This window comes from Moschus berezovskii, chromosome 23, assembly GCF_049115385.1.
Source record: "Moschus berezovskii isolate FMDL1 chromosome 23, NW_MosBer_1.0, whole genome shotgun sequence".
Lineage (NCBI taxonomy): Eukaryota > Metazoa > Chordata > Mammalia > Artiodactyla > Moschidae > Moschus > Moschus berezovskii.
In genome coordinates this window covers 19,494,298-19,516,442 of record NC_142482.1, presented here as the reverse complement: position 1 = coordinate 19,516,442, position 22,145 = coordinate 19,494,298, and the positions used below count along the sequence as shown (strand labels likewise).

At 55.5% G+C, this 22,145-nt stretch overlaps 3 protein-coding genes across 7 annotated transcripts; all 3 read left to right on the top strand.

Annotated features, from left to right (window-relative positions):
* The first annotated feature begins 358 nt into the window (after window positions 1–358).
* Window positions 359–3,650, top strand: ZBTB22 (zinc finger and BTB domain containing 22). Of its 2 annotated transcripts, XM_088831430.1 has the most exons (3): window positions 359–447; window positions 1,070–3,013; window positions 3,624–3,650. In XM_088831430.1, the coding sequence occupies exons 2-3, from the start codon at window positions 1,139–1,141 to the stop codon at window positions 3,624–3,626; spliced, it is 1,878 nt and encodes a 625-aa protein (XP_088687556.1). In that variant the 5' UTR covers window positions 359–447; window positions 1,070–1,138; the 3' UTR covers window positions 3,627–3,650. The 2 variants fall into 2 exon arrangements, with proteins under 2 accessions (XP_088687556.1, XP_055262153.2); XM_055406178.2 differs by having other exon boundaries at window positions 1,070–3,650.
* A 150-nt stretch (window positions 3,651–3,800) lies between these two features.
* TAPBP (TAP binding protein) lies at window positions 3,801–13,548 on the top strand. The gene is made up of 8 exons (XM_055406179.2): window positions 3,801–4,078; window positions 4,204–4,374; window positions 4,606–4,866; window positions 10,326–10,724; window positions 11,122–11,463; window positions 11,554–11,643; window positions 11,777–11,814; window positions 12,501–13,548. The coding sequence occupies exons 1-8, from the start codon at window positions 4,042–4,044 to the stop codon at window positions 12,510–12,512; spliced, it is 1,350 nt and encodes a 449-aa protein (XP_055262154.2). The 5' UTR covers window positions 3,801–4,041; the 3' UTR covers window positions 12,513–13,548.
* A 426-nt stretch (window positions 13,549–13,974) lies between these two features.
* Window positions 13,975–21,357, top strand: RGL2 (ral guanine nucleotide dissociation stimulator like 2). Of its 4 annotated transcripts, XM_055406175.2 has the most exons (18): window positions 13,989–14,400; window positions 14,571–14,770; window positions 16,023–16,106; window positions 16,362–16,540; window positions 16,671–16,721; window positions 16,811–17,108; window positions 17,372–17,623; window positions 17,706–17,809; window positions 17,902–17,986; window positions 18,061–18,129; window positions 18,293–18,367; window positions 18,895–18,927; window positions 19,040–19,161; window positions 19,257–19,352; window positions 19,435–19,546; window positions 19,651–19,941; window positions 20,465–20,579; window positions 20,700–21,357. In XM_055406175.2, exons 2-18 carry the CDS (start codon window positions 14,612–14,614, stop codon window positions 20,909–20,911), a joined length of 2,337 nt encoding a protein of 778 aa, XP_055262150.1. In that variant the 5' UTR covers window positions 13,989–14,400; window positions 14,571–14,611; the 3' UTR covers window positions 20,912–21,357. The 4 variants fall into 4 exon arrangements, with proteins under 4 accessions (XP_088687554.1, XP_055262150.1, XP_055262151.1 ...); XM_088831428.1 differs by lacking the exon at window positions 20,465–20,579 and having other exon boundaries at window positions 13,975–14,400; window positions 20,700–20,838; XM_055406176.2 differs by lacking the exons at window positions 13,989–14,400; window positions 14,571–14,770 and adding an exon at window positions 15,062–15,344.
* Window positions 21,358–22,145: the final 788 nt, after the last annotated feature.

Here is a 22,145-nt window from a genome sequence, read left to right as displayed (position 1 = left end):
GGGGGGCGGGGCTTCAGGAGGACTGTCAGAAGCTGGGCGACCAGAGCGGTTAGACATCGTAAACGCGCTAATGGCCACAGTTCAGGGGCGGAGCCCAGGCAGCGAAGGCCTAGACCCATCGCCAATAGGAAGAGGCAGGCTTACCAAATTAAAGGGGAATGAGAGCTTCGGCAGACCCGAGTCCTGAGTCCTTAGCGGCGTACGAGACGTGGTACCTTTAAGGTGGAATGAAGCAGCCGTTCTTTAAAGGGGAAGTGGCCGAGTCGGCAGAGTATTGCCCAGCGGCTCGGGCGGGGTGCCCGCCTGTGCCTTTAAAGCCTGAGGGGCGGGAGGCGGAGCGGAGGCGGAGGGCGGAGGGAGTCGGCGCAAGATGGCGGCGGGAGGGGCCCAGGCTGCAGCTCTGGCCGCCGAGTGAGGGGCGGGGGGGGCCCGGGGGCGCGCGGCCCGGTAAGCGGGGACGCGCGGGGTTGGGGGGCGCCTTCCGGGTGGGAGAGGAGGTCGAAGTACCGCTTGGGGCGGAGCAGAGGGGGGCGGGGTCCTATGTGGGCGGGGGTACTCAGGGGCGGAGCCAAAATGCCACGGGGCGGGTCTTGAGATGGGCGATTAGGGATAACTGGGGGCAAGGGGCGTGGCCAGCCAGGGGCATGGCCTAAAGGGAAATGGTTTTCGATGCCAGAACCGACGTGTCCCCCCCACCCAAGAAAAGTGTACAAAACCCCAGTAAGGTAAATTTTATTAAGTCGGGCTCTCAGGCAAGTGGGAATTTCGGAGGGGAGGCACCCCAGTCCCCAGGAGTACCTTATTTCTCTAACCTCCAAAGAAAGAGCACTGGATTTGGAGTTAGGACTCCTGCGTTTGTGGGTGCTGCCACTTAATGGTGTGACCTTGGATAATCTCTTAATCTTTCTGAGCCTCAGTTTCCTCCTCTGTCAAATGGGGCTGAGAGGAGTGCCTACCTTATAGTGTCCTTGTAGGGGGTTGCCCAGATAATAAATGTGAATGTGTTTTTAAACTGTAAAGGGCTGTCTCATTATGAGATGTTATCATTCGTCTCTCTTTTTCTTTCCAGAGACCCCCCCGGCCGCCCTTCTTCTTCCCTTGTTCCTGTGGCTGGGGGGGGTACCCTTCCCTCCACACCATGGAGCCATCTCCTCTGTCTCCCAGCGGGGCAGCACTCCCCCTGCCTCTGTCACTGGCCCCGCCACCACTGCCCCTGCCTGCAGCGGCGGTGGTGCATGTGTCCTTCCCAGAGGTGACCAGTGCCCTCCTGGAGTCTCTCAATCAGCAGCGGCTGCAGGGCCAGCTCTGTGATGTGTCCATCCGGGTGCAGGGACGGGAGTTCCGGGCTCATCGCGCTGTCCTGGCTGCCTCTTCCCCTTACTTCCACGACCAGGTCCTACTCAAGGGCATGACTTCCATCTCGCTGCCCAGCGTCATGGACCCAGGAGCCTTTGAGACTGTCTTGGCTTCAGCTTACACTGGCCGCCTCAGCATGGCCGCTGCTGACATTGTTAACTTCCTCACGGTGGGGTCCGTGCTCCAGATGTGGCACATCGTAGATAAGTGCACTGAACTCCTCCGAGAGGGCCGGGCCTCAGCCGCTGCCACCACCGTCACCACTGCTGCAGCCACGTCGGTCACCATCCCTGGCGCTGGGGTCCCCTCAGGGAGTGGGGGCACGGTGGCCCCTGCCACTGTGAGCTCTGTGCGCTCCCATGCCTCCAGCCGGGCCAGTGAGAATCAATCCCCCAGCAGCAGCAACTACTTCAGCCCCCGGGAGTCCACTGATTTCTCATCTTCCTCCCAGGAGGCCTTTGCAGCTTCTGCAGTGGGCAGTGGGGAGCGCCGCACGGGCGGCCCTGTATTCCCTGCTCCTGTGGTTGGCAGTGGGGGTGCTACCTCTGGCAAGCTGCTGCTGGAGGCAGATGAGCTGTGTGATGACGGTGGGGATGGGAGGGGTGCGGTGGTCCCTGGGGCTGGGCTCCGCCGGCCCACCTATGCACCCCCCAGCATTGTGCCACAGAAACACTGGGTATATGTGAAGCGGGGTGGAAACTGCCCGGCATCGGCACCCCTGGCTCCGCAAGACCCAGACCTTGAAGAGGATGAGGAGGAGGAAGACTTGGTGTTGACCTGTGAGGATGATGAAGATGAAGAGCTGGGGGGTGGCTCCGGGGTTCCAGCCGGGGGAGGACCTGAGGCTACCCTTAGCATAAGTGATGTCCGGACCCTGTCTGAGCCTCCGGACAAGGGAGAGGAGCAGGTCAATTTCTGTGAGTCCTCCAATGACTTTGGTCCCTATGAAGGTGGGGGTCCTGGGGCAGGGCTTGATGATTCAGGGGGACCAACCCCATCATCCTATGCTCCCACCCACCCTCCAAGGCCCCTGCTCCCACTGGACATGCAGGGCAACCAGATCCTAGTCTTCCCATCCTCTTCATCCTCCTCCTCCTCCTCCTCACAGCCGCCAGGGAACCAAGCTGAACACGGGGCGGTGACCCTGGGGAGCACATCGGCAGGGGCCCTGGGCGGGCCAGGTGGTAGCGGCGGGACCCCTGGAGGGACAGGCAGTGGGGATGGAAATAAGATCTTTCTGTGCCACTGCGGGAAAGCCTTCTCCCACAAGAGCATGCGAGATCGTCACGTGAACATGCACCTCAACCTGCGGCCTTTTGACTGCCCCGTGTGCAACAAGAAGTTCAAGATGAAGCATCACCTGACGGAGCACATGAAGACGCACACGGGTCTCAAGCCCTACGAGTGCAGTGTCTGCGCCAAGAAGTTCATGTGGCGAGACAGCTTTATGCGCCACCGGGGACACTGTGAGCGCCGACACCACTTAGGCGGCGGGGGCGGGGCTGGGCCGGGCCCCGGGGGCGGGCCCAGCGGACCGGCCTTGCAGCCCAAGAGAGAGTCCCCCGGCGGCGGCGGCGGCGGGGGCAGCGGCGATGAGGCGAGTGGGGCCACGCCCCCGTCCAGCCGATGCGTCTGGTCCCCGCTCAGTGTCCACAAGGTGGAAATGGGCTTCAGTGGGGGCGGCGGAGCAAACTGAAGGGGCGGCCCGCCGGGGTAGCTTTCCGGGAAGAGAGATTAGGGATCACCAGTCTGGGGCACTGTGGACCCTAGGTGATCTCCCAACACACTGTCTTCCTGTCTCTGTGGACTTGTGTATATATATATCCTGGAGGGGGAACCGCGTCGCACCATGGGCTACCCCATTCCACTCCTCAGCCCCTCCTCCCCAAAGTAACCCTGTAACTCAGCCCTTCCTTCCCTGCAGATGGGTGCACAGAAGCCCCAGCTCCCGAGTAGGGCGCACGTGGGGTGGGGGTGGGGGTGGGGGTGTGGGGGCTTGTTGAGCATCCAGGAGTCACTGGGTCAAGGGTCAGGTGGTTGTAGTCTGTACCTGAAGTCTGTGTTTGTGTAGTTGTAGGGACCAGGCCTTAGAGCCCCACCCTTGTCCTAGAATATAGCCTGCCCCCCAAAAGGATGTGCCCTTTATTTCTACCCTAATCTCTCCTCCCCCACTTTGGGTGTCCCCCAACTCAATTCTCCCTGGGGAGAGGGGGGAATGGAGACAAGGAGTACACGTTTTTATTTTAAATCTTATTTTTTCTAAACAGTGATTAAAATATTTATTGGTCATTTCATTTGGCTTCCCGACAACCCCGATGTGTCTGCTTGGGACCCGGCACAGGTCGGGGAAGGTGGAGTAATGGTTCTCAGGGAAGTGGATTCGGGGTTGAGGGGGGGACAGGCGGGGACGCCTCGGGTGTGGGAAGGCTCCCGGCCTCTGCGGCGCTGGGTGGTCCAGGAGGGCTGGGCGGGGCTGAGGTCCCCAGACCGGAACTCCTCAACTGGAGAGGATGTTCCGGGACCCCTGCCCGGCGCAGGGGAGGGGGAAGGCGGGGAGAGAACCTGCCTCCCAGTAGCTTTCCCCTAGCCTGAGAGGGGATTTCCTCCGCCCCACCTGCTGGCGTTTGGAGGAAAGTGAAAGTGAAAGGAGGAAGAGGCGGCTTCGGAGCTGAGAAACCGAGCGCCATGAAGCGCCTGTCCCTGCTCCTCGCTGTGGCTTTGGGTGAGCGACCCCCGTGACTCCTTGCACAGGGAACGGTGGGAGGTGAGCCCCGCCACGTCCGGGGATGGGGGAGGTCGGGTCACCTGAGTTTGGGGCCGTGCCTTCACTCGCGCCCCTCTCCCCAGGCTTGGCGGTCACTGTCTCGGCCAGATCCGCAGTGATTGAGTGCTGGTTTGTGGAGGATGCGGGCGGGGGCAAGTTGGCCAAGAAACCCGCTGCCCTGCTGCTGCGCCAGGGCGCGGAGAGCCCACCTCCTCGACCGGACCTCGCCCCAGAGCGCTACCTCAAAGTTCACGGTGAGTAATCCCGGACTCGCTCCCAACCCTGTTGCCTTCCCTGAAACCCCCCAGCCCTTTGGGTCTCAGTGACCTCGGGCCTCAGTTTCCCCCAGCTGTAAAGTGGGGATCCGCCCTCTCAGTCTCTCACGACCAGCTAGTCTGCACCTTTGAAAGTCCCTGGACGCTGCCCTCCCCCCTTCTTTCCCGGCGGAGACTCTGCGCCTGCAGCTCCTGTCTCTGCGTTCACAGACCCCGCGGGCGCCCTTCAGGCCGCCTTCAGGCGGTATCCCCGGGACGCCCCCGCGCCACGCTGCGAGATGAGCCTCTACGTCCCGCTCCCAGCCTCGGCCAAATGGCTCAGCGGCTTGACCCCGGAGCAGAGCTGCCCGCGGGCTCTGGACGGGACTTGGCTCATGGTCAGCATGTCTAGCCCGTTCCTCAGCCTCTCCAGCCTCCTTCGACCACAGTCGGAGCCTCTGCCGGAGCCTGCTCTCATCACCATGGCAACAGGTAGCTACCGAGGGGAATGGGAGATTACTGGGTAGATTGTAAAGGTCCAGATCAGCCGTTAACTCGCTCTGCGGACTTGAGCGAGTCACTTCCCCAGTCGGGTCTCTGTTTCTTTATTTGTAAATCAAGGCAGTTCAGTTAAAGTTAAAATGTCTTTACCACTTCATCTAGTCCCAACCTAATCTAAAATAAAATGCGGTTTGGGGCGGGGTTTTGGAGAAAGGTGGGGGTTCCGGACACCTGACCTTAAGAATGGAGAAAGAAATGGCAACCCACTCCAGTATTCTTGCTTTTAGAGAATTGCGTGGACAGAGGAGCCTGGGGGGCTGCCGTCTATGGGGTCGCACAGAGTCGGACACGACTGAAGCGACTTAGCAGCAGCAGCAGACCTTAAGCACCTCGCTAGGCGAGGGGCTTGGGAGGGTCTCAGAAACAGGAACTTTTGCTCCTTTCCTCAGAGATCTTGCTAGGCGCCCCCACCTTTGCTGTTCACCCTGTTTAAAAAAAAAAAAAAAAAACTGCCTTCACGCCCCACCCGCGCCCACATCCGGCACTGCAGCAATCAGCAAAGCACAGGCTCTTGCGCTCAAGCGCGTTAACCTCCCCTGACAGCCTCCTCTTAGGGCTAGTGATGATGCGTTTGACTCTGTGGTCACTGAATGGTGGGCTTGAGTGCATGGAAGGGAAGCGGCGGGGGATCTGGTGGTTCCGGCTGCAAGGACCACTTGCCGCATTGTGTAACCCGGTTCCAGGCCCAGGGCTTGGGCACTTTTCGGGTCTTGGGCGCAGGGAGTGGGCGGATATAGCAAAAGTGGGGAAGATGGGACCTGGATTTGGGTTTCTTGGAGTTCTTCCCTGGAGGGTGATGGGAACAGAGTCCTTGGCAATTCTTAAACGTTGTGTAATTTTATGGAAAGGATACAGCCTGACCTACTGGTCAACCCCTACTGAGCCCTACACCCTGCCTTCTCCAGTACCTTCTCCCTGACATTCTCACTGAATCACCCATGGAACTCAGCACCCACGACGAATCTTCACCTCTGCTTCCACCTCCATTCTTTGTCCCCAGACCTTGCCCAGGGCAAGGACAGAGGCAAACTGCTCCTTGTGGGGACGGCAGTTGTCTCTAGTGGGCAGGAATATTTCCAAGGCTGTTGGTTTCACGAGGTAGGGTAAGAATGTCCCTTTTTCTCTGAATCTGCTTTTCCAACTGTAAAATGTGGATGGTATTTCCCATCTGCCTTCCTGTTGTTGTGACAATCAAGGGAGACACTTTGTTAATTTATTCACTGATTTAATAAATGTTTATTATCACCAAGAATAAATTAGGGCCCTGTAGTTCTCAGTTCGGTCTGCAAATAAGAATCCTTAAAAATTTCACTCTAGGTGAATTAAATCAGAATCTCTGGGGTGGCCTTGAACACTTTTAAGGGTCACAGAGGTGATCAGATGTAGAGTCTACTCTCAGAAACGTTCTCATCAGATTTGTCATGGGATAATTGTAGAGTAAAAAGTGACTTGAGCCCTAAAAGAAGTGAGGATAGGGAGCCAAGGGCATGACCAGGTGAGAACGTTATTGCAGCTCACCTACCACTGGGGGTGAAAACTCATTGCCCGTGCTCAGTCTTCCTTTTCAAACATTCTTGCTTGAGTAGGGATTTAAGAAAATGAAAGGTTTTTTTTAAATGTAAAATTTAAAATAGGCTCTTTCCAGGGTCACAGATCAATACTTTTGCTAGTGTGGATTTATTTATACTTTATTGCTTACCAAATAAGTTATTAAATACTCTAAAATGTTTGTTGACAAATATACTTTCTTAATATACTTTGTGTGTATAGCATTTCTCTTCATTGTTTTAAAATTATTATAGAAAGTTTCAGTGATACACCAAAGTAGGAGAGGAAAATGAACCCACCATACACCATATCCCTACTTGTATAGTTATTACATGTACCAAAGTTTTTAATGGGAATAACATCTTATTTCTTTATTATTTTTGGCTGTGCTGGGTCTTCGCTGCTGGGTGTGGGCTTTCTTCAGCTGCAGTGTGAGGGCTTCTCATTGTGGCCGTTTCTCTTGTTGCAGAGCACGGGCTGTACAGTGCAGACTCAGCAGTAGCTATGGCACAGGGGTGTAGTTACTCCAAGGCATGCAGGATCTTCCTGGACCAGGGATTGAACCTGTGTTCCCTGCACTGTAAAGGGGGTTCTTAACCGCTGGATCACCAGGGAAGCCCTACCAAATTGTTATACCCATCTTCCTCTAATCTTCTATTCTTTTTGGAAGTGTTTTTAAGTATATCCCATCATATTATTTTACTTATAAGTACTTCAGTAAACATCTCTATTACATAAGGACTTTAACATCCCCCCTACACACAGTAGCATTAACATACCTAACAAAACAAATAATAATTCATTAATATGATTTAATTCCTGGACCATACTAAATTTTCCCCAGTTGTCTCAGTGATGCTATTTTACAATTGATTTGTTTGAATCAGGATCAAAAAGCTGTCTATATTTTGTCTTTGGTTGTTGAATCTGCTTGGGCTGCCATCACAAAATATTGTAGATTGGGGGGCTTAAACAACAGGAATTTATTTTCTCACGGTTCTGGAGGCTAGAGGTCCAAGATCAGTGTGCTAACATGGCTGATGTCTGGTGAGAACTCTCCCCTTGTGGTTACAGATGGCTGCCTTCTGGCTGTGTCCTCACAGGGAGGGAAGAGAGAGAGAGCTTTGCTATTTCTTTCTCTTCTTATAAGGGCACCAGCTCTGTCAGATTAGGGCTTACCTATGACCTCATTAACTTGTATCACCTCCTCCAACTCCCTATCTCCAAATACAGTCACATTGCAGGTTAGGGCTTCAACATATGAATTGGGGGTTGGGGAAGGCAGAGCCGCAAACATCCAGTCCATAGCAGTTTTATCTCTTAAATCTCTCTTATTGTAATCGCTGCATCCCTTTAAATGCAATCGCTGCATCCCTTTAAATGCTATTGACTTGTCGTTTGTTCTGTAGATGTTCCCATATTCTATATTTGACCAACTGTTTCCTCATCCTGTCATCTCCTGTGTTCCTCTTCCCTCCATGTTTCCTATACATTGATAGTTAGAGCTTGAGGCTTGATTAGATTTGGGTTTAAATTTTTTCAGTAATACCCTATAATAGTTGTTATCGTTCACTTTTAACAGAAAAGCATAGACCTATATAATACAAACTGTGAAACAGTAGAAATTTCCTTACCAACAGGTTCTGGCCCTGCTGTGTTTACATTTATATTTTTACAGAGTCCAGGTTGTGGAATGCAGGTCTAAAATTGCTTCAATAACTCATATTAAAGAGCACTGTTATAACTTTGTAGGCCTTAGAAGCTAGGATTAAAAGTTACATAAAAGTAGGGAATTCCCTGGTGGTCTAGTGGTTAGGACTCTGCTACGCTTTCACTGCCAAGGGCTCTGGTTCATTCTTTGGTTGTAGAACTAAGATTCTGCAAGCCAAGTGGCACAGCCAAAAAACAAAAATAATCACAAGAGGAAAAAAAAAAATTACTTCCACTTGGAAGACCCAGATATTTCTGGCAGTTGAACAAAGCGAAGAAAAGCCCAGTGACAACAGATTTTCTACTGGTCATAGAAAGGGCTTCTCCGTGGCTGGTTCTTAGGGTGCAAGAGAAGTCCGGAAAGGTAGGCTGGGGCTAGATTACCAAGTTCCTTGAAAGCTGAGGTTTATAAGTGATAGTGAATCATCAGAAGTTTCGTGTGTGTGTGTGTGTGTGCCATTCTTCCAAAAGCCTATTATTTTACTTGATTCCTACAAAAGGTAGACAAGGATCAGTCATTGGACTAATGGGAAAAATAGAGATTAAGTCATTTTTCCAAGATACCCTGCAAATCCTTCACCATGATGATGACGGTAATGAAAATAGTAACAGCTAAGCATTTTCTATACACCAGTTCCTGTTCTAAGCACTTTATAGGCATAATCTTATTCCTCTGAACAACCATAAGAACTAGGTATTGATGTTATACCCATGTTACAGATGAAGAAATATGAGAGAGCAGTTAGGTAACTTGTCTATTGACACACAACTTGTAAGGAGCAAGGCTAGGGATTGAACCAGGGCCATCGAGCTCCAGCCTCTGCTTTTAGCTGCTAGCTTCCTAGGTAACTGGGATTTTTAAACAGGCAAGTGCTTGGGTCAGACTTGCAGCCACGTTATTTGGTTATAGTGTGGGGGATGAGATGGAGGAGAGCAAGATCTGAGAGGAGGCTGCTGTAACTGTCCAAATGTGTATCGATGAGCACTTGAGTCAGAAACAAAGGTAACATCGATCTGGGAGACAGAATTAGGGTCTGGTGGGGATGGCACATAGCATGTTATATTTGGCAATCTGTCTTTCTTATTAGACTGCAGTTTGAAGACAGGGGGCTGCCTGTCTTGTTCACCACTCTCATCAACTTTGAACATCCTAGGTGCTCAATCAATATTAGTCGAATGAATGAATTAGAAGAAATCTTAGGGATTGCAAGTGCTTGCCTTTAGTGTCTGGGGGCTGGTGGTGATTATTTAAGGCAGGGAGGACAGGCACTGGAGCTGGGCCAGGGGATGTTCTAGAGATGCTGCTGAGTTGGGACATTTTATGTCTGTCTGGCAGATGACTGGCTGTAATTACAGCAAACACTTTTGTAGACATACTGTGTTCCAGGCACTATTCTAAGCAGCTTTTATGTATAGTTGTGTTTGTGATCCAGATCAGTAGCAGATATTAATTGACTTAACCTTCACTACTACTACTCCTTGGGATGGGTGTTAGCAGCATCATCATTATCCTTATTTAGGAGAATAGGAAACTGAAGAGTAAACTAACTGGCCCAAGGCCATATAACAGCTGCCGAGTTGGGATTGATCAGGGCAATCAGGCTCCAGGCACTTAACCAGCCTATACTTGCCTCAGCAGAGCCCAGAGGTCTGTGTTCAGCTTTAGTCTAAAGCCAAAACCTTCCAGAGTCAGTAAATACTCTGTATAGCACCATAGGATTGACAGTTGTGTCATCACTGTCTTCACCAGCAAACCAAGAAAGGCCTGGCTCTTCAAGGGTGGATGTGGAGACTGGTGGGCTGGTTCAGGTTGTGTCACAAGTACCCTCAGATCCCTCCATCCCCAGGGCTGCTGCAGTATGGGCTGTGTGTTCAGAGCAGCCTTTAAAGGCTGCCCTTATTCACCTCAAGACCTCTCTGCTCACTCTGAGTCACAGTGGGTCCCACACAGTCCCTGGGCAAAGGGGATTTGCAGGGAGGGCTGGGAGATGGTGAGTGTCCAAGGAAGTGTCCTTGGAGGGGTGGGTAAATTAAGAGTTAAGTCCTCCACATAACCCATTCCCCATAACCCAGTTTCTCTATTTTTTCTCTTTCTCTTCCCCTCCCTACCCATCCCTCCCCACCATCCCCAGCTGTCCTAACTGTCTTCACTCACACACCCACCCCTCGCATCCGAATGGGACAAGATGCCTTGCTGGACTTGAGCTTTGCCTACGTGCCCCTCACCCCCAAGGCTGCTACTTCTCTGGTCCCAGGTCCCCCTCCCTTTGGGCTGGAGTGGCGACGCCAGCACCTGGGTAAGGGGCACCTGCTGCTAGCTGTGACTCCTGGACTGAATGGGCAGGTGCCAGCTGCCCAAGAGGGGTCAGTGGCATTTGCTGCTTGGGATGACGATGAGCCCTGGGGGCCATGGACCGGAAATGGGACCTTCTGGCTGCCTGCAGTTCAGCCCTCCCAGGAGGGTACCTATCTGGCCACTGTTCACCTGCCATATCTGCAAGGGCAGATCACCCTGGAGCTTGCTGTACAGAGTGAGTGAGGGGATGGGGATTCTCATGGTAGAGGATGGTCACTAGGATTGTGGGGACTCCATGATGGGAGAAGGATAGTAGAGAAAAGGGTGCTGGGTGAATACAGGGAGATAGACAGGTCCCTGGGAGTCAGAGGGGCAATGGGTAAAGGGTTCCTAGGGATCTAAGGGGCTTTGGGATGGAGGTTCCCAAATCTGAAGGAGAAGGGGTCCCTGAGGCTGGGGACATGGCATGGAGATTCCTGCGAAACACCAATGGGGAGATGGTGGGTTCCCCAACCTGGGAGGAAAACCCTAAACCCCTCTCAGTACTGGGGAAGCCAGAGGGTGCACAGAGGGTCCCTGAGGGAGGACTATGTAGATTAATTCTCCATGCTTCTTTCTTCCTCTCTCCCCAGAACCCCCCAAGGTGGCCCTGACACCAGCGCCTCTTGTATGGGCTGCTCCTGGGGAAGCACCCCCAGAGCTGCTCTGCCTTGTGTCCCACTTCTACCCCTCCCAGGGCCTGGAGGTGGAGTGGGAGCTTCGGGGTGGCCCAGAGGGTCGCTTTCAGAAGGCTGAGGGCCAGAGGTGGCTCTCGGCCCTGAGACATCACTCAGATGGTTCTGTGAGCCTCTCCGCACACCTGCAGCCGCCCCCGGTCACCAGTGAGCAGCATGGGGCCCGCTATGCCTGCCGGGTCCACCACCCCAGCCTGCCTGCCCTGGGGCGCAGCGCTGAAGTCACCCTGCAGGTGGCTGGTAAGAGCCTGGAGGGCGGAGAAATGGGGAGGGGGTGGGGGATGTGCCTGGGAACTTCAGACTCACTCTCTTGCCCCTTCTGCCTGCCAGGTCTCTCTGGGCCCTCTCTGGAGGATGGCATCGGCCTCTTCCTGTCTGCCTTTCTCCTCCTTGGGCTCCTCAAGGCACTGAGCTGGGCTGGTGAGTGTGAGCCCCACCCAAACTGGGACGCTTGAGAGGCAAGACATTATCTGCCTCCTCCCAAAGAAGTCTGACACTCATCCCTCTGCCCTACTGCTCCCCCATCTCATCTCTCCTCAATCTCTCTCCACAGCTGCCTACCTCCTGGCCACACAGAATTCAACGGAAAAGGTAACAACACTCCACTTTCCTTTATTTTTCCCTTCTCATTTTATCCCCTTTCCCCAACTCCTCACCCAAGAGGGAGGCTGCTGGCCTGGTGGGCAGAATCCAGCCTTGGAATTCACACAGACCTGCATTAAATCCTGCCACCTCAAACAGGCTACACCTGTTTCCTTGGGTGTAAGGGGGTGGGCGGAATGACTTAGGCAGTGATGTCCTATAGAAATATAACACAAGGCACATATGTAAAGTTAAATATATAGTCTAGGGACTGCATTAAAAAGGTAAAAGATATCCAAAATGTTGGCATGGCAACATGTCATCAGTATAAGAAATTATAGTGTTTTCTCCATCCTAAGTCTTCAAAAACAGTGGTTTATATTAAATCTCAGTTTGGACTAGCCACATTTCAAATGCTTAACAGACACAGGTGAGTGGTGGCTACCGTACTGGTCAGCAGAGCCTCAGGGGGCTGTTGGAAGGATTTAAGGAGATAGGGCATTTCCTTTGAAAGATGCAGGATCAAAAGCACTTGGTGCAGCATCTGCCAGGCTTAAAATACACAGAAAAGGTTTGCCTCTTTCTGCTGCTGCCTCTGTGCTCATGACATTCACTTGTCTCTGGATTGACCATGAGCACTTCACCCTGCTTTCTAAAACCCTGAATTCCTCACCTCCTTTTTATTTCTCTTCCAGAAAACAGAGTGAGGCCAACTCACCACCATCCTGGGGAAGCCACCATCCTCTCTGGTCTAAACTACTGTAATAACTCCCCAAAACTGTATGCCCTCTGTTCCTGCTCCCTCCAGTCTCTCTCCACTGAGCCACTGGAATGCTTTCTGAAAAGACACAAGGCATTCACCTCCTTAGGACTCTAGAGCAGCAGTTCTCAAAATTTTTGGTCTCAGGACCTCTTAAAAATTATTAAGGACTCTATAAAGCTTTCACTTATGTAGATTATAAGCCACAGATATTTACGTACTAGCATTCAAAACTGAGAACAATACACAGGAAGACACAAGCACACGTTCCATTAGATGTGTCACTACCCATCATGTAGCTTCAGGAAAATGCCAGTGTAGGTTTTTTAGTGAACAGGAGTGAAAAGGCAAGTAACAGTTTAGGACTGTTATAAAAATAGGCTAAACCTCACGTAGCCCTTGAAATAGACGTCTCAGGGACCTCTGGGACAGGAACCGATGCTCTAGAGGCCAAATCCATTCTTTCCTGCCCTTACTCAGTGCATCCCTGCGCTCCAGCCCCTGCTTACCTTTTCAAGCCCACTTAGTGCTCTCCCGCCCTCCCGATCCTAAAGCTGATCCTTTTCTCCAATGGCCTCCCACTCCCTCTGGGTCCCAGAGCGTTGTTCTCTCTGCCTGGGCTACAGACCAGGTCAGCCTCGCCCCCTCAGACCGCCGCGTGTCCCTCTGGTGCGGTTCACCACGGTTGTATTTAAGTGATTGTGCGAGTCGTTGTTAAAAGCCTGCCTCCCTGCCCGTACTGTTGACTCCTCGAAGGCTGGGAAGACCCTGTCCTTTCCCTGCTGTGTCTTCCGCGCCTGCACAGGGCCCGCTGGAGGGCGCTCAATTTGAAAGATTAAAAAACGTGCTGGATCAAATAAACTACTGGAAGAAGGAAGCAGCGGCTCGGCTGAGGGGGGCCTTCGAGGGCCAGGACGGTCGGCCCGACGGACGCAGGGTGCGGGTTAATCGTGTGGGAATAAACTCGTTCTAGTGTTTTCAAAGGGATGTCTCAGTTCTACCTCAGGGACCCTCTTTCCAGGCGCTGTGACACTTCCACTCACGCGTGGTTCCTTCCCACGGCTCTGCCTCTAAGGCTTTGGCGGCACCCGATGCCCCTTTGGAAGGGGCTGAAGCCGGGCGCCACTCGCGGCCGACAGCGTGCTCTGAGGCCGCGGACACTCGCGGGTGACCAAGGCAGCGGAGGGGCCGGCCTAGGCGCCGGAAACAACCCCCGGCGCCCGCTCTGGGACCGGAAGTGGCGGCTTCCTGCCCCGCCCCCTCCCGAGCGGGTGGGAGCCCCGGGCTCCCCGGAAAACCCGGAGCGGATTTTGTTTGCCCCGCTACACGCGTGGGTTGGGGCGGAGTGGAGCCCCCGCGGCCCGGAGAAACGACCCGTCCCCGCCTGACACGCTCCCCGGGGGAGTTTTAGCCTCGCGGTGTGCGAGGAGCGGAATGTCAGACTCGGCTCTCGTCCTCCCCCGGGGGCTGGAAACGGGAATCCCGGTCCCCACTCAGCGCAGGGCAACGTGGGCTCCAGGCTCCCCGAGGACAGTCGGGCTGGAGACCCAGGCTCCCGGGCCCCGGCCCCCGAGCGTCCGGCGCTCCTCTAAGTCCGCGGCCCTGGCTCCTGTCCTCACTTCCTTCCCTTTTTGGCTCCTGCTCTCGGAGCGGGCGGACGTCGGGGGGGAGCGGAAAGGGCGGGAGGGCCCGGGAGTCTGGCGGGGCGGGGGGGGGGGCGTACAAGGGGGTGCGGAAAAGCCGGGGACGGGCTCGGTCCTGGGACGCGATCGGGGACCGGAGACCGACGGGAACTGCGACTCGGGAGCCGCGCTGCCCCCACCCGTCCTGAGCAGGTCAGAGCCAGAGCCCCCGGTAACCCCGCCCGAGCCCGTGCTCCTGACCCCCGTCCACGCAACGCCAGGCCCCGGGTGCCCCTCCCCGCGGGGCTCCCCGGCGGCTGCCTGGAGCCTACCTTCTGGGGCCCCGCGCCCCCTGACCGCCCTCCCCGCTCCTGTCTCCTCAGGCGCCCCCATGGCCCGACCCCGCTGACTCCTGCAGCCGGCCATGCTCCCGCGGCCCCTGCGGCTGCTGTGGGACACGAGCCCCCCCGGGGGAGTCGTGCTGAGCAGCTTCCGGAGTCGAGACCCCGAAGAGGGTGGGGGCCCCGGTGGCCGGGGCGGGGGCGGGGGGCAGGAGGAGGAGGACGACGACGACGACGACGAGGTGAGGCGGCGTGTGTCCCGGAGACTCTCCCCCTGCGCGTCTGTCCCTGCGGCTCTTCCTGCCTCCGCCCCTGCCGCGCCTCTCGCCGGAGTCGGCCCCTGTGCCCCCGCGGGGAGCCCCGGCGTTTCCGAGGTTCTGTGCGGCACAGGGCCTCAGGAGCCTGCCCCGCTCCCGCCCGGCGCCTGTGGCTGGCTGGCCTGCGGGTCGCGGGCCCTCTCCGCCCGTGCCGAGTGGCCCGTCCCTCCGGGCGTGGAGTCCAGGTCCCTGTCTCCCTCCGGGTGTCTGTTTGGCGGGGAGGGGTTTGTTTCCACAGTAACCCGCTCCTCCGACTCCGGGACTGGGGAGGGAACCCTTCGATTTCATGACCCCTCCCCGCTCCGCCGCCTGGGACTGGGCCGAGGCGGGGAGCCGAGGCTCTCGGGGCCGTCGAGGGCCGTCCCGGCCCTAGTGGCTGGTGGTCACCTGCTTCTCTCCGGGGCTAATGGCGGTGGCAGGAGTAGGATTCGGGCCCCAGGAGGGGCCGAAAGTTGGATTTGGGGCCCCGAGGCTTTGGACGCTCATGTCCAGAGTCTGGGTGAGGACTGACTGGGTGACTAGCAGGGCTGGTTTTTCGGGATCGGTTGGGGGAGCGGCCGGGGTCACATGACTGTGAGTCTAAACCACCCCCCCACCTCCAACACACACACACCATCCCCACTTCCCCTTCTCCTTCCTGTATTGGGATCGGCGCCTCCGCCCTGAGGGGGGTCTCCAGAGCTGAGGAGGGACCCGGGGAAAGGGGTCTAAGGGGACCTACTCTTTGGGCTTGGCTAGTTCCTGCGGGGGAGGGCGGAGCATGCGGTTGTGCCCGTGACTGAGGTTTCAGCTTCTCAAGGTCTCTGCCTCAGGCTTTCTGCCTCTCTTGCTTCCCCCTCCTCCTGCCTTTGCACCTTGAGTCTTGGCTGTTCGAGGGTTCAGCTCTGGGGGGGAGGGGCTGCAGCGGTCACAAGGCTCAGGGTTCCTGCATTCCATCCAACTCCCCACTGCAACCCCTTAGACTCCACCGGGCCCTGAGGCGGCTTGGGGGGGGGCTGTCTGGGCCCCAGTGGGGAAGACCTGGGGTCACCAGCCCCCCCCACCCCTCGAACACGCTGGTACTGTCCCCCTCCGCAACAGGTGAGGGGCACAGAGGGAGGAGCAGGGCCTGGGGCTGAGGCTTGGGCAGTGGGGTGTGGTGTGGAACCATCTGACCTCCCCTTCCTTGCTCCTCCAGGCCCCTGTGTCTGTCTGGGAGGAGGAGGAGGATGGTGCTACCTTTACAGTCACAAGTCGCCAGTATCAGCCTCTTGATCCCTTGGTGAGATTATAACTGACGTCTCACCTCTGACCTACCACCTCCCAGTTCCCCTGCCTCCTGCTGACTTTCTGGCCAGAATACTAGGTTGGAGGTTTGAAGACTGGACTCAGCTGTGTGACTTAGTTCGAGCCATTTCCCCTCTCTGAATCCTAATTCAATGAGGCTAAATCATCTCCTAGGTCTGGGATTTCTCCCAGAGATCTAGCCGGGGAGATCTGAAAAAAGGGTCAGTGGCTGGCGCTCTGTCTCCCCCAGGCCCCAAGGCCTCCTCCACGTTCTTCCCGGAAACTCCGAGCTGGCACCCTGGAGGCCCTGGTCAGATACCTGCTGGACACCCGTACATCAGGGACTGACATGACCTTCACAGCAGCCTTCCTGGCCACTCACCGGGCCTTCACCTCCACGCCTGCACTGCTAGGGCTTATGGCTGACAGGTTAGGCTAATAAGGGACCAAGGGTCATTGACATGTCTTGACTTTCTAAAGCCAGAACATCCCACCCAAATAGTCAAAACTGCTAGGGTTTTGGAAAACATGGACCCATAGAATCTCTTCCCTTCCCCAGGCTGGAAGCTCTTGAATCTCATCCTGCTGATGAGCTAGAGAGGACAAAAGGGTAAGTGACCTCTGATTCTTGACCTCGCAGTTTTCTCCGGCCAAGCAGTAGCCTGACATCTAATCCCCGGTGAATTCCCCTTCTCCCAGGGTAGCCATCTCTGTACTGTCAACCTGGTTGGCCTCTCACCCTGAGGATTTTGGCTCTGAGGTCAAGGGTCAGCTTGACCGGCTTGAGAGCTTCTTTCTTCGGACAGGGTATGCAGCAGGGGAGGGTATTGGGGAGGGCGGCGCTGACCTCATCCGCAACCTCCGGTCCCGGGTGGACCCCCAGACCCCCGAACTTCCTAAGCCCCTGGCCCTCCCCGGCGATCCCCCTGCTGACCCCACGGATGTCCTGGTGTACCTCGCTGACCACTTGGCCGAACAGCTGACCCTGCTAGATGCGGTGAGACCCTGACCTCTGACCCCATGACTCCTGCCCCCTTACTAACCTGTCCCTAACTCCACATCCTTACCTTGCTTCCAGTCCTTACTAGTCCAGCTCCCAGCCTCCTCTGTCCATCCAATTTTGACCTTTCCCTGTTTCCCCTTGATTGTTGCCCTTCAAATCCCATGCCCCTCTGGTTCCTTGGCCACCTGAGATCCTCACACCCCTGACATTGGAAGGCTGACCTCACTTGACTATGAACTTTAACCTCTGCCCTGCAGGAGCTGTTTCTCAATCTGGTCCCCTCTCAGTGCCTGGGGGGCCTGTGGGGTCACAGAGACCGGCCGGGACATTCTCACCTCTGCCCATCTGTCCGGGCGACTGTCACACAGTTCAACAAGGTGGCAGGGGCAGTGGTCAGCTCTGTCCTGGGTGCTACCTCAACCGGAGAAGGGCTTGGAGAGGTGACCGTACGGCCACTTCGTCCTCCCCAGAGGGCCCGGCTCTTGGAGAAGTGGATCCGCGTGGCAGAGGTAAGAGAGAGGCCTGGCTCTGTTGGGGATCAAGGTGTGGAAAGAGGTCCCATAGCTGTGATCTCTGTCTGTGACCCCACAGGAGTGCCGTCTGCTTCGAAATTTCTCTTCAGTGTATGCTGTGGTCTCAGCCCTGCAATCCAGCCCCATCCACAGGCTTCGGGCAGCCTGGGGGGAAGCAAGCAGGTGGGGAGGACGGGGCCCTGGAGGGGAGTCAGGGCTGGGAGAGGGGAGCTGAGCTAGGCCCCTCCTCAAGGCCACTGCCCCCCACCCCCCAGGGACAGCCTCAGAGTCTTCTCCAGCCTCTGCCAGATTTTCTCTGAGGAGGATAACTATTCGCAGAGCCGGGAGCTCCTCCTGCAGGTGAGGCCCCCTTCCCTGGCATTCCCACCAGCTCCGCCCCCCACCCCCATGTCACCTTGTTCTGTCACCATCAGGAGGTGAAGCTGCAGCCCTCTCTGGAGCCAAATTCTAAGAAGTCCCCAAGGTCTGCCTCCCGGGGTGGGGTGAGTGACCACTGGGGGTGGAGGCGCTGGGGTTGGGGAGGGGGGCACAGCAGGGGGAGGGGAGTTAAACTTGTTCTGGGGCGACAGGCTAGGGAAGCACAGAGGGAGGGGGAGCCCTGGGATTAGTGGCAGGGGTGACTGACTCTCTGACTTCTGACCTCAGGGTGTGGTCCCATACCTTGGCACCTTCTTAAAAGACCTCGTAATGCTGGACGCAGCCTCTAAGGATGAGCTGGAGGTAAGTAGTGTGTGCGCGTGCATTATGGTGATGGAATGAAGAGACCTCGGGGTCAGACAGGCCACCTTCCAGAGGGGGCTGCAAGGCAGAAGCAGTAGGGCCAGGACTGTTATTTTGGCAAATCTGCTTAACCTTCTTGTGCCTCAGTGATCTGTAAGTGGGAAACTAGTGACAGTATCTACATCAGCCCTTTATTATGAGGGTTAAGTGAATTAATGTTTGGCGAGTGCTCAGAGCACGCCTGAGGTGTAAGCATATGCACACAAAGTTTGATAAGATAAACCAAAGCTGGGATCTTGGGCGAGTTCCTTTTCTGATCTCTAGTTTTCTTCTCTGTAAATTGGCCACAATTTCTACCTGTGATGTTCAATGTAAAGGGTGAGGTAGCGGGCTGAGGGTGTGATGCACGAGAGGGGGAGGAGCGGGGGCCAGAGGAGTCACAGGCCAGTGATGCGTGCGTGTGGGGAGAGGGAATGTGCTCTGTGTGGCGGGGTCGGGACCCTCACCCCACCCCCTTCCCCTTGCAGAATGGATACATCAATTTTGACAAGCGGAGGAAGGTGAGGAGAGCACTTGTCCAGATGCCCGCCATCTGTGGCCGGGAAGGGGAGAGGAGGGCGAAGTCAGGGCTCTCTGGATTGGGCCTCCTGCAGCCTGTGGCCTCCTTCCTAGGAGTTTGCTGTCCTTTCTGAGCTGCGGCGGCTCCAGAATGAATGTCGTGGCTATGACCTCCGACCTGACCCCGATATCCAGCGGTGGCTACAGGGGCTCCGGCCACTGACAGAGGCACAGAGGTGGCTGGCTGGGTGCGGCTGGGACTTCAGGGCACGGGCTGAATGTGGGGGTCAGTGTGTCACGTCCTGACTTCTGCCCGTTGCCCCCTCCCCAGCCATCGTGTGTCCTGTGAGGTGGAGACGCCTGGGAGCGGTGACCCGCCTGCCCCACGGGTGCTTCGGCCAACACTGGTCATCTCGCAGTGGACAGAGTGAGGGAGTCAGTGGTTGGAGGGCAGTCTCTTGGGGACTTGTCCTTCTCCCTCTGACCCTCCCAATCTCCTGCCACTCCAGGGTGCTGGGTTCTGTTGGGGGTCCCACCCCCCTTGTCTCCTGGGACCGGCCCAGTGTGGGGGCAGAGGAGGTGCCTGGAACCCCTGCCCCGCTGCTGACCCGGCTGGCCCAGGTGAGCTCCACTCCTGGCCTCTGATCTTTACATAGACTGACTTTGTGACTCTTTCTCCCTTGGCTTCCCTGCCTTCATGCCAGTTCCGTGTTGTTGGTCCCCAGCACATGAAGTGGCCATCTGTTTCATCTCTGGACTCCGCCCTGGAAAGCACCCCAGCCCTGCAGAGTCCAGCTGACCCCAGTCACCTCTCTCCCCCAGCTTCCTCCCCGCGGCCTTCTCGAGGTCACCGCCGCTCAGCCTCCTGTGGTTCCCCGCTCAGTGGGGGTGCAGAAGGGGCCTCCAGGGGGCCTGGGTGTGGGGGAGGGGCGCCTGGACCAGGGACCTCTGATTGCCGCATCATCCGAGTCCAGATGGAGCTGGGGGAAGACGGCAGTGTCTATAAAAGCGTCTTGGTGAGAGCTGTGGCTCGGGAGGCGGGGGTGGAGATGGTGTCTCAGGTGTCCACAGCCAAACGGGAGGGTGATTTTAGTTTTAATAGACCTTTGGTTTTAGCAGCCGTGTTTTATTTTGAAAGTTACTCTGTATTAGCTGCTGCACTTTGAACTCTGGGTGTCCTCTGAGATTTTCAGAACCAACAGTGGTTTCCCCAGAGGGAACAGCCCGGCAACCACATGGGCTGGCCCATGGGGTACAGGGAACCACCATGTTGGGTTTCCCTGGTAACTCAAAAGTTTGGACAAGGGCAGCATTCTCTGTGGAGAAGGACATGGCAACCCACTCCAGTATTCTTGCCTGGAGAATCCCAGGGACAGAGGAGCCTGACAGGGTACAGTCCACGGGATCGTAAAGAGTTGGACACGACTTGCCAACTAAGCAGCAGCAGCAGCCTTCTCTGGGTGGGATCACTGGCGAGGGTTGGAAGGATGCAAGGCCATCATTGCAATTAATTGCTCTTTTGGTCTGCTGTCCTGCCAGGTGACAAGTCAGGACAAGGCTCCAAGTGTCATCAGTCGTGTCCTTAAGAAAAACAATCGTGATTCTGCGGTAGCTTCGGAGTACGAGCTAGTGCAGCTGCTCCCAGGGGAGCGAGGTCAGGGGCCAGGAGGGAAGGCAGACTCGGGAGGAGAGTGGTGCCCGCTGGTGGGAATGCTGCCACATCCAGGGGTTGTGCGAGAATGACTGTGCCTGACAGCTTTCTCTGAACCTTCAGAGCTGACCATCCCTGCCTCGGCCAACGTCTTCTACGCTATGGATGGAGCCTCACACGATTTCCTTCTGCGGCAGCGGCGGCGGCCCTCCAGTGCTACAGTGGGCCTCGCCAGTGGCCCTTCTGCCTCGGGAACCCCCCCAAGCGAGGGAGGAGGGGGTTCCTTTCCCAGGATCAAGGCCACAGGGAGGAAGATTGCCCGGGCACTGTTCTGAGGAGGAAGCCTTGTTGGTTCATAGAATACATAGTGGCCGTTCCAAATGTGGGGAGCCATCCTGAATGGTGGCAGTAGCCACATAGGAAAATATCCAGAAGAGTGGCCAACCACCCTGGGGCAGTGAAGCACCACTGGTTTACCAGACAGCCAGGATTCAGCCCTGTGAAACTGGTAATCTTGGTGCCTAAGTTGGATACCTGTGTATAGCTTCTCACCTGCCATGAGTGCAGCACACAGCTAGTACTGGGGAAAAGATCTGTTTTTGGTTCCTGGCCACATCCTAGCATGCCAAGGGCCAAGGAAAGGCCTGGAAGGAGGAGAAGAGGAACATCCTGAGTCCCAGGGGAAGGGAATGGCAAGAAAAAGTTTATCGCAGGAGACTCCTCTTCCTACTCTGGAGGTTCCTGTCACTGTGACACACTAATAAACCAAACACTACCTGAACTCTGTGGTCCTCACAGTCTGTACGAACTAGCTGCTGGGGGTGGGGAGCTGGCTGAAGGTAGACCCCAAAAAGAGGGGCCCAACCTTATCTATCCGTGAGAAGCTGGATGCAAGGGCTTGGTGGGAAGTTTCCTCAGAATGGTTTATTCCTCCCCAGCAACCTCTCCACCCCTGGTCCCTTTATTGGCTCTTACTTTTTTCTCCTCAGCTGTTACACACCCATGTCAAGGACCCAATTAAAGCGATCAGTGTGAGAAACACCCTTGGCTCTGAATTCCTAAGACAATTTTAGGACAAAGAAATGGAAGAACCACTTCCTGGACAATGTACAAACTTAGAGGTCTTAGAATATCACAATGCATTATGTGCTGGGATCTGAAATCAATTTAAGCTATATTTAAACAGTCTAGGAAGAAAGAGACTAAAAAGAACTAAGATGCCAGGGCTATTTTGAGGATGACAAGAAGTTATAGCACAAGAGGATTCCACGTTCCATTCTGGGGTTGCAGGTTAGAGAATTGTGAGTTTATCAATTAAACTTAACTTTCCCCCAAACTGTTTCACTGTCAATGCCCTTTACTTGGTTGTTTCCAATCAAGAGAGAGTTAAGGCTTGCATATACAAGCAAGAATTAGGTTTGAGACATTTCGGGTTTTAGTCTCAAGAAAAAAGGGTTACGCAGCCACACAGAAATTCCAGTGCATGAATTTGGATCTGAGAGAGTAATGCAGGTGACAGGGGAAAGGGAGAAGGAACCAGAGGAAAGGATGGAGACAATTAAAACAGAA

Excerpts from the sequence above, each read along its gene's own strand:
- TAPBP (XM_055406179.2), top strand. The coding sequence starts at position 4,042 with ATGAAGCGCCTGTCCCTGCTCCTCGCTGTGGCTTTGG. Across the intron at positions 4,867-10,325 it reads TCTCATCACCATGGCAACAG|CTGTCCTAACTGTCTTCACT; the intron begins GTAGCTACCGAG and ends CACCATCCCCAG. Across the intron at positions 11,464-11,553 it reads AGTCACCCTGCAGGTGGCTG|GTCTCTCTGGGCCCTCTCTG; the intron begins GTAAGAGCCTGG and ends TCTGCCTGCCAG.
- ZBTB22 (XM_055406178.2), top strand. The coding sequence starts at position 1,139 with ATGGAGCCATCTCCTCTGTCTCCCAGCGGGGCAGCACTCCCCCTGCCT.
- RGL2 (XM_055406175.2), top strand. The coding sequence starts at position 14,612 with ATGCTCCCGCGGCCCCTGCGGCTGCTGTGGGACACGAGCCCCCCCGGG. Across the intron at positions 16,722-16,810 it reads GAGCTAGAGAGGACAAAAGG|GGTAGCCATCTCTGTACTGT; the intron begins GTAAGTGACCTC and ends CCCTTCTCCCAG. Across the intron at positions 17,987-18,060 it reads GCCGGGAGCTCCTCCTGCAG|GAGGTGAAGCTGCAGCCCTC; the intron begins GTGAGGCCCCCT and ends TGTCACCATCAG.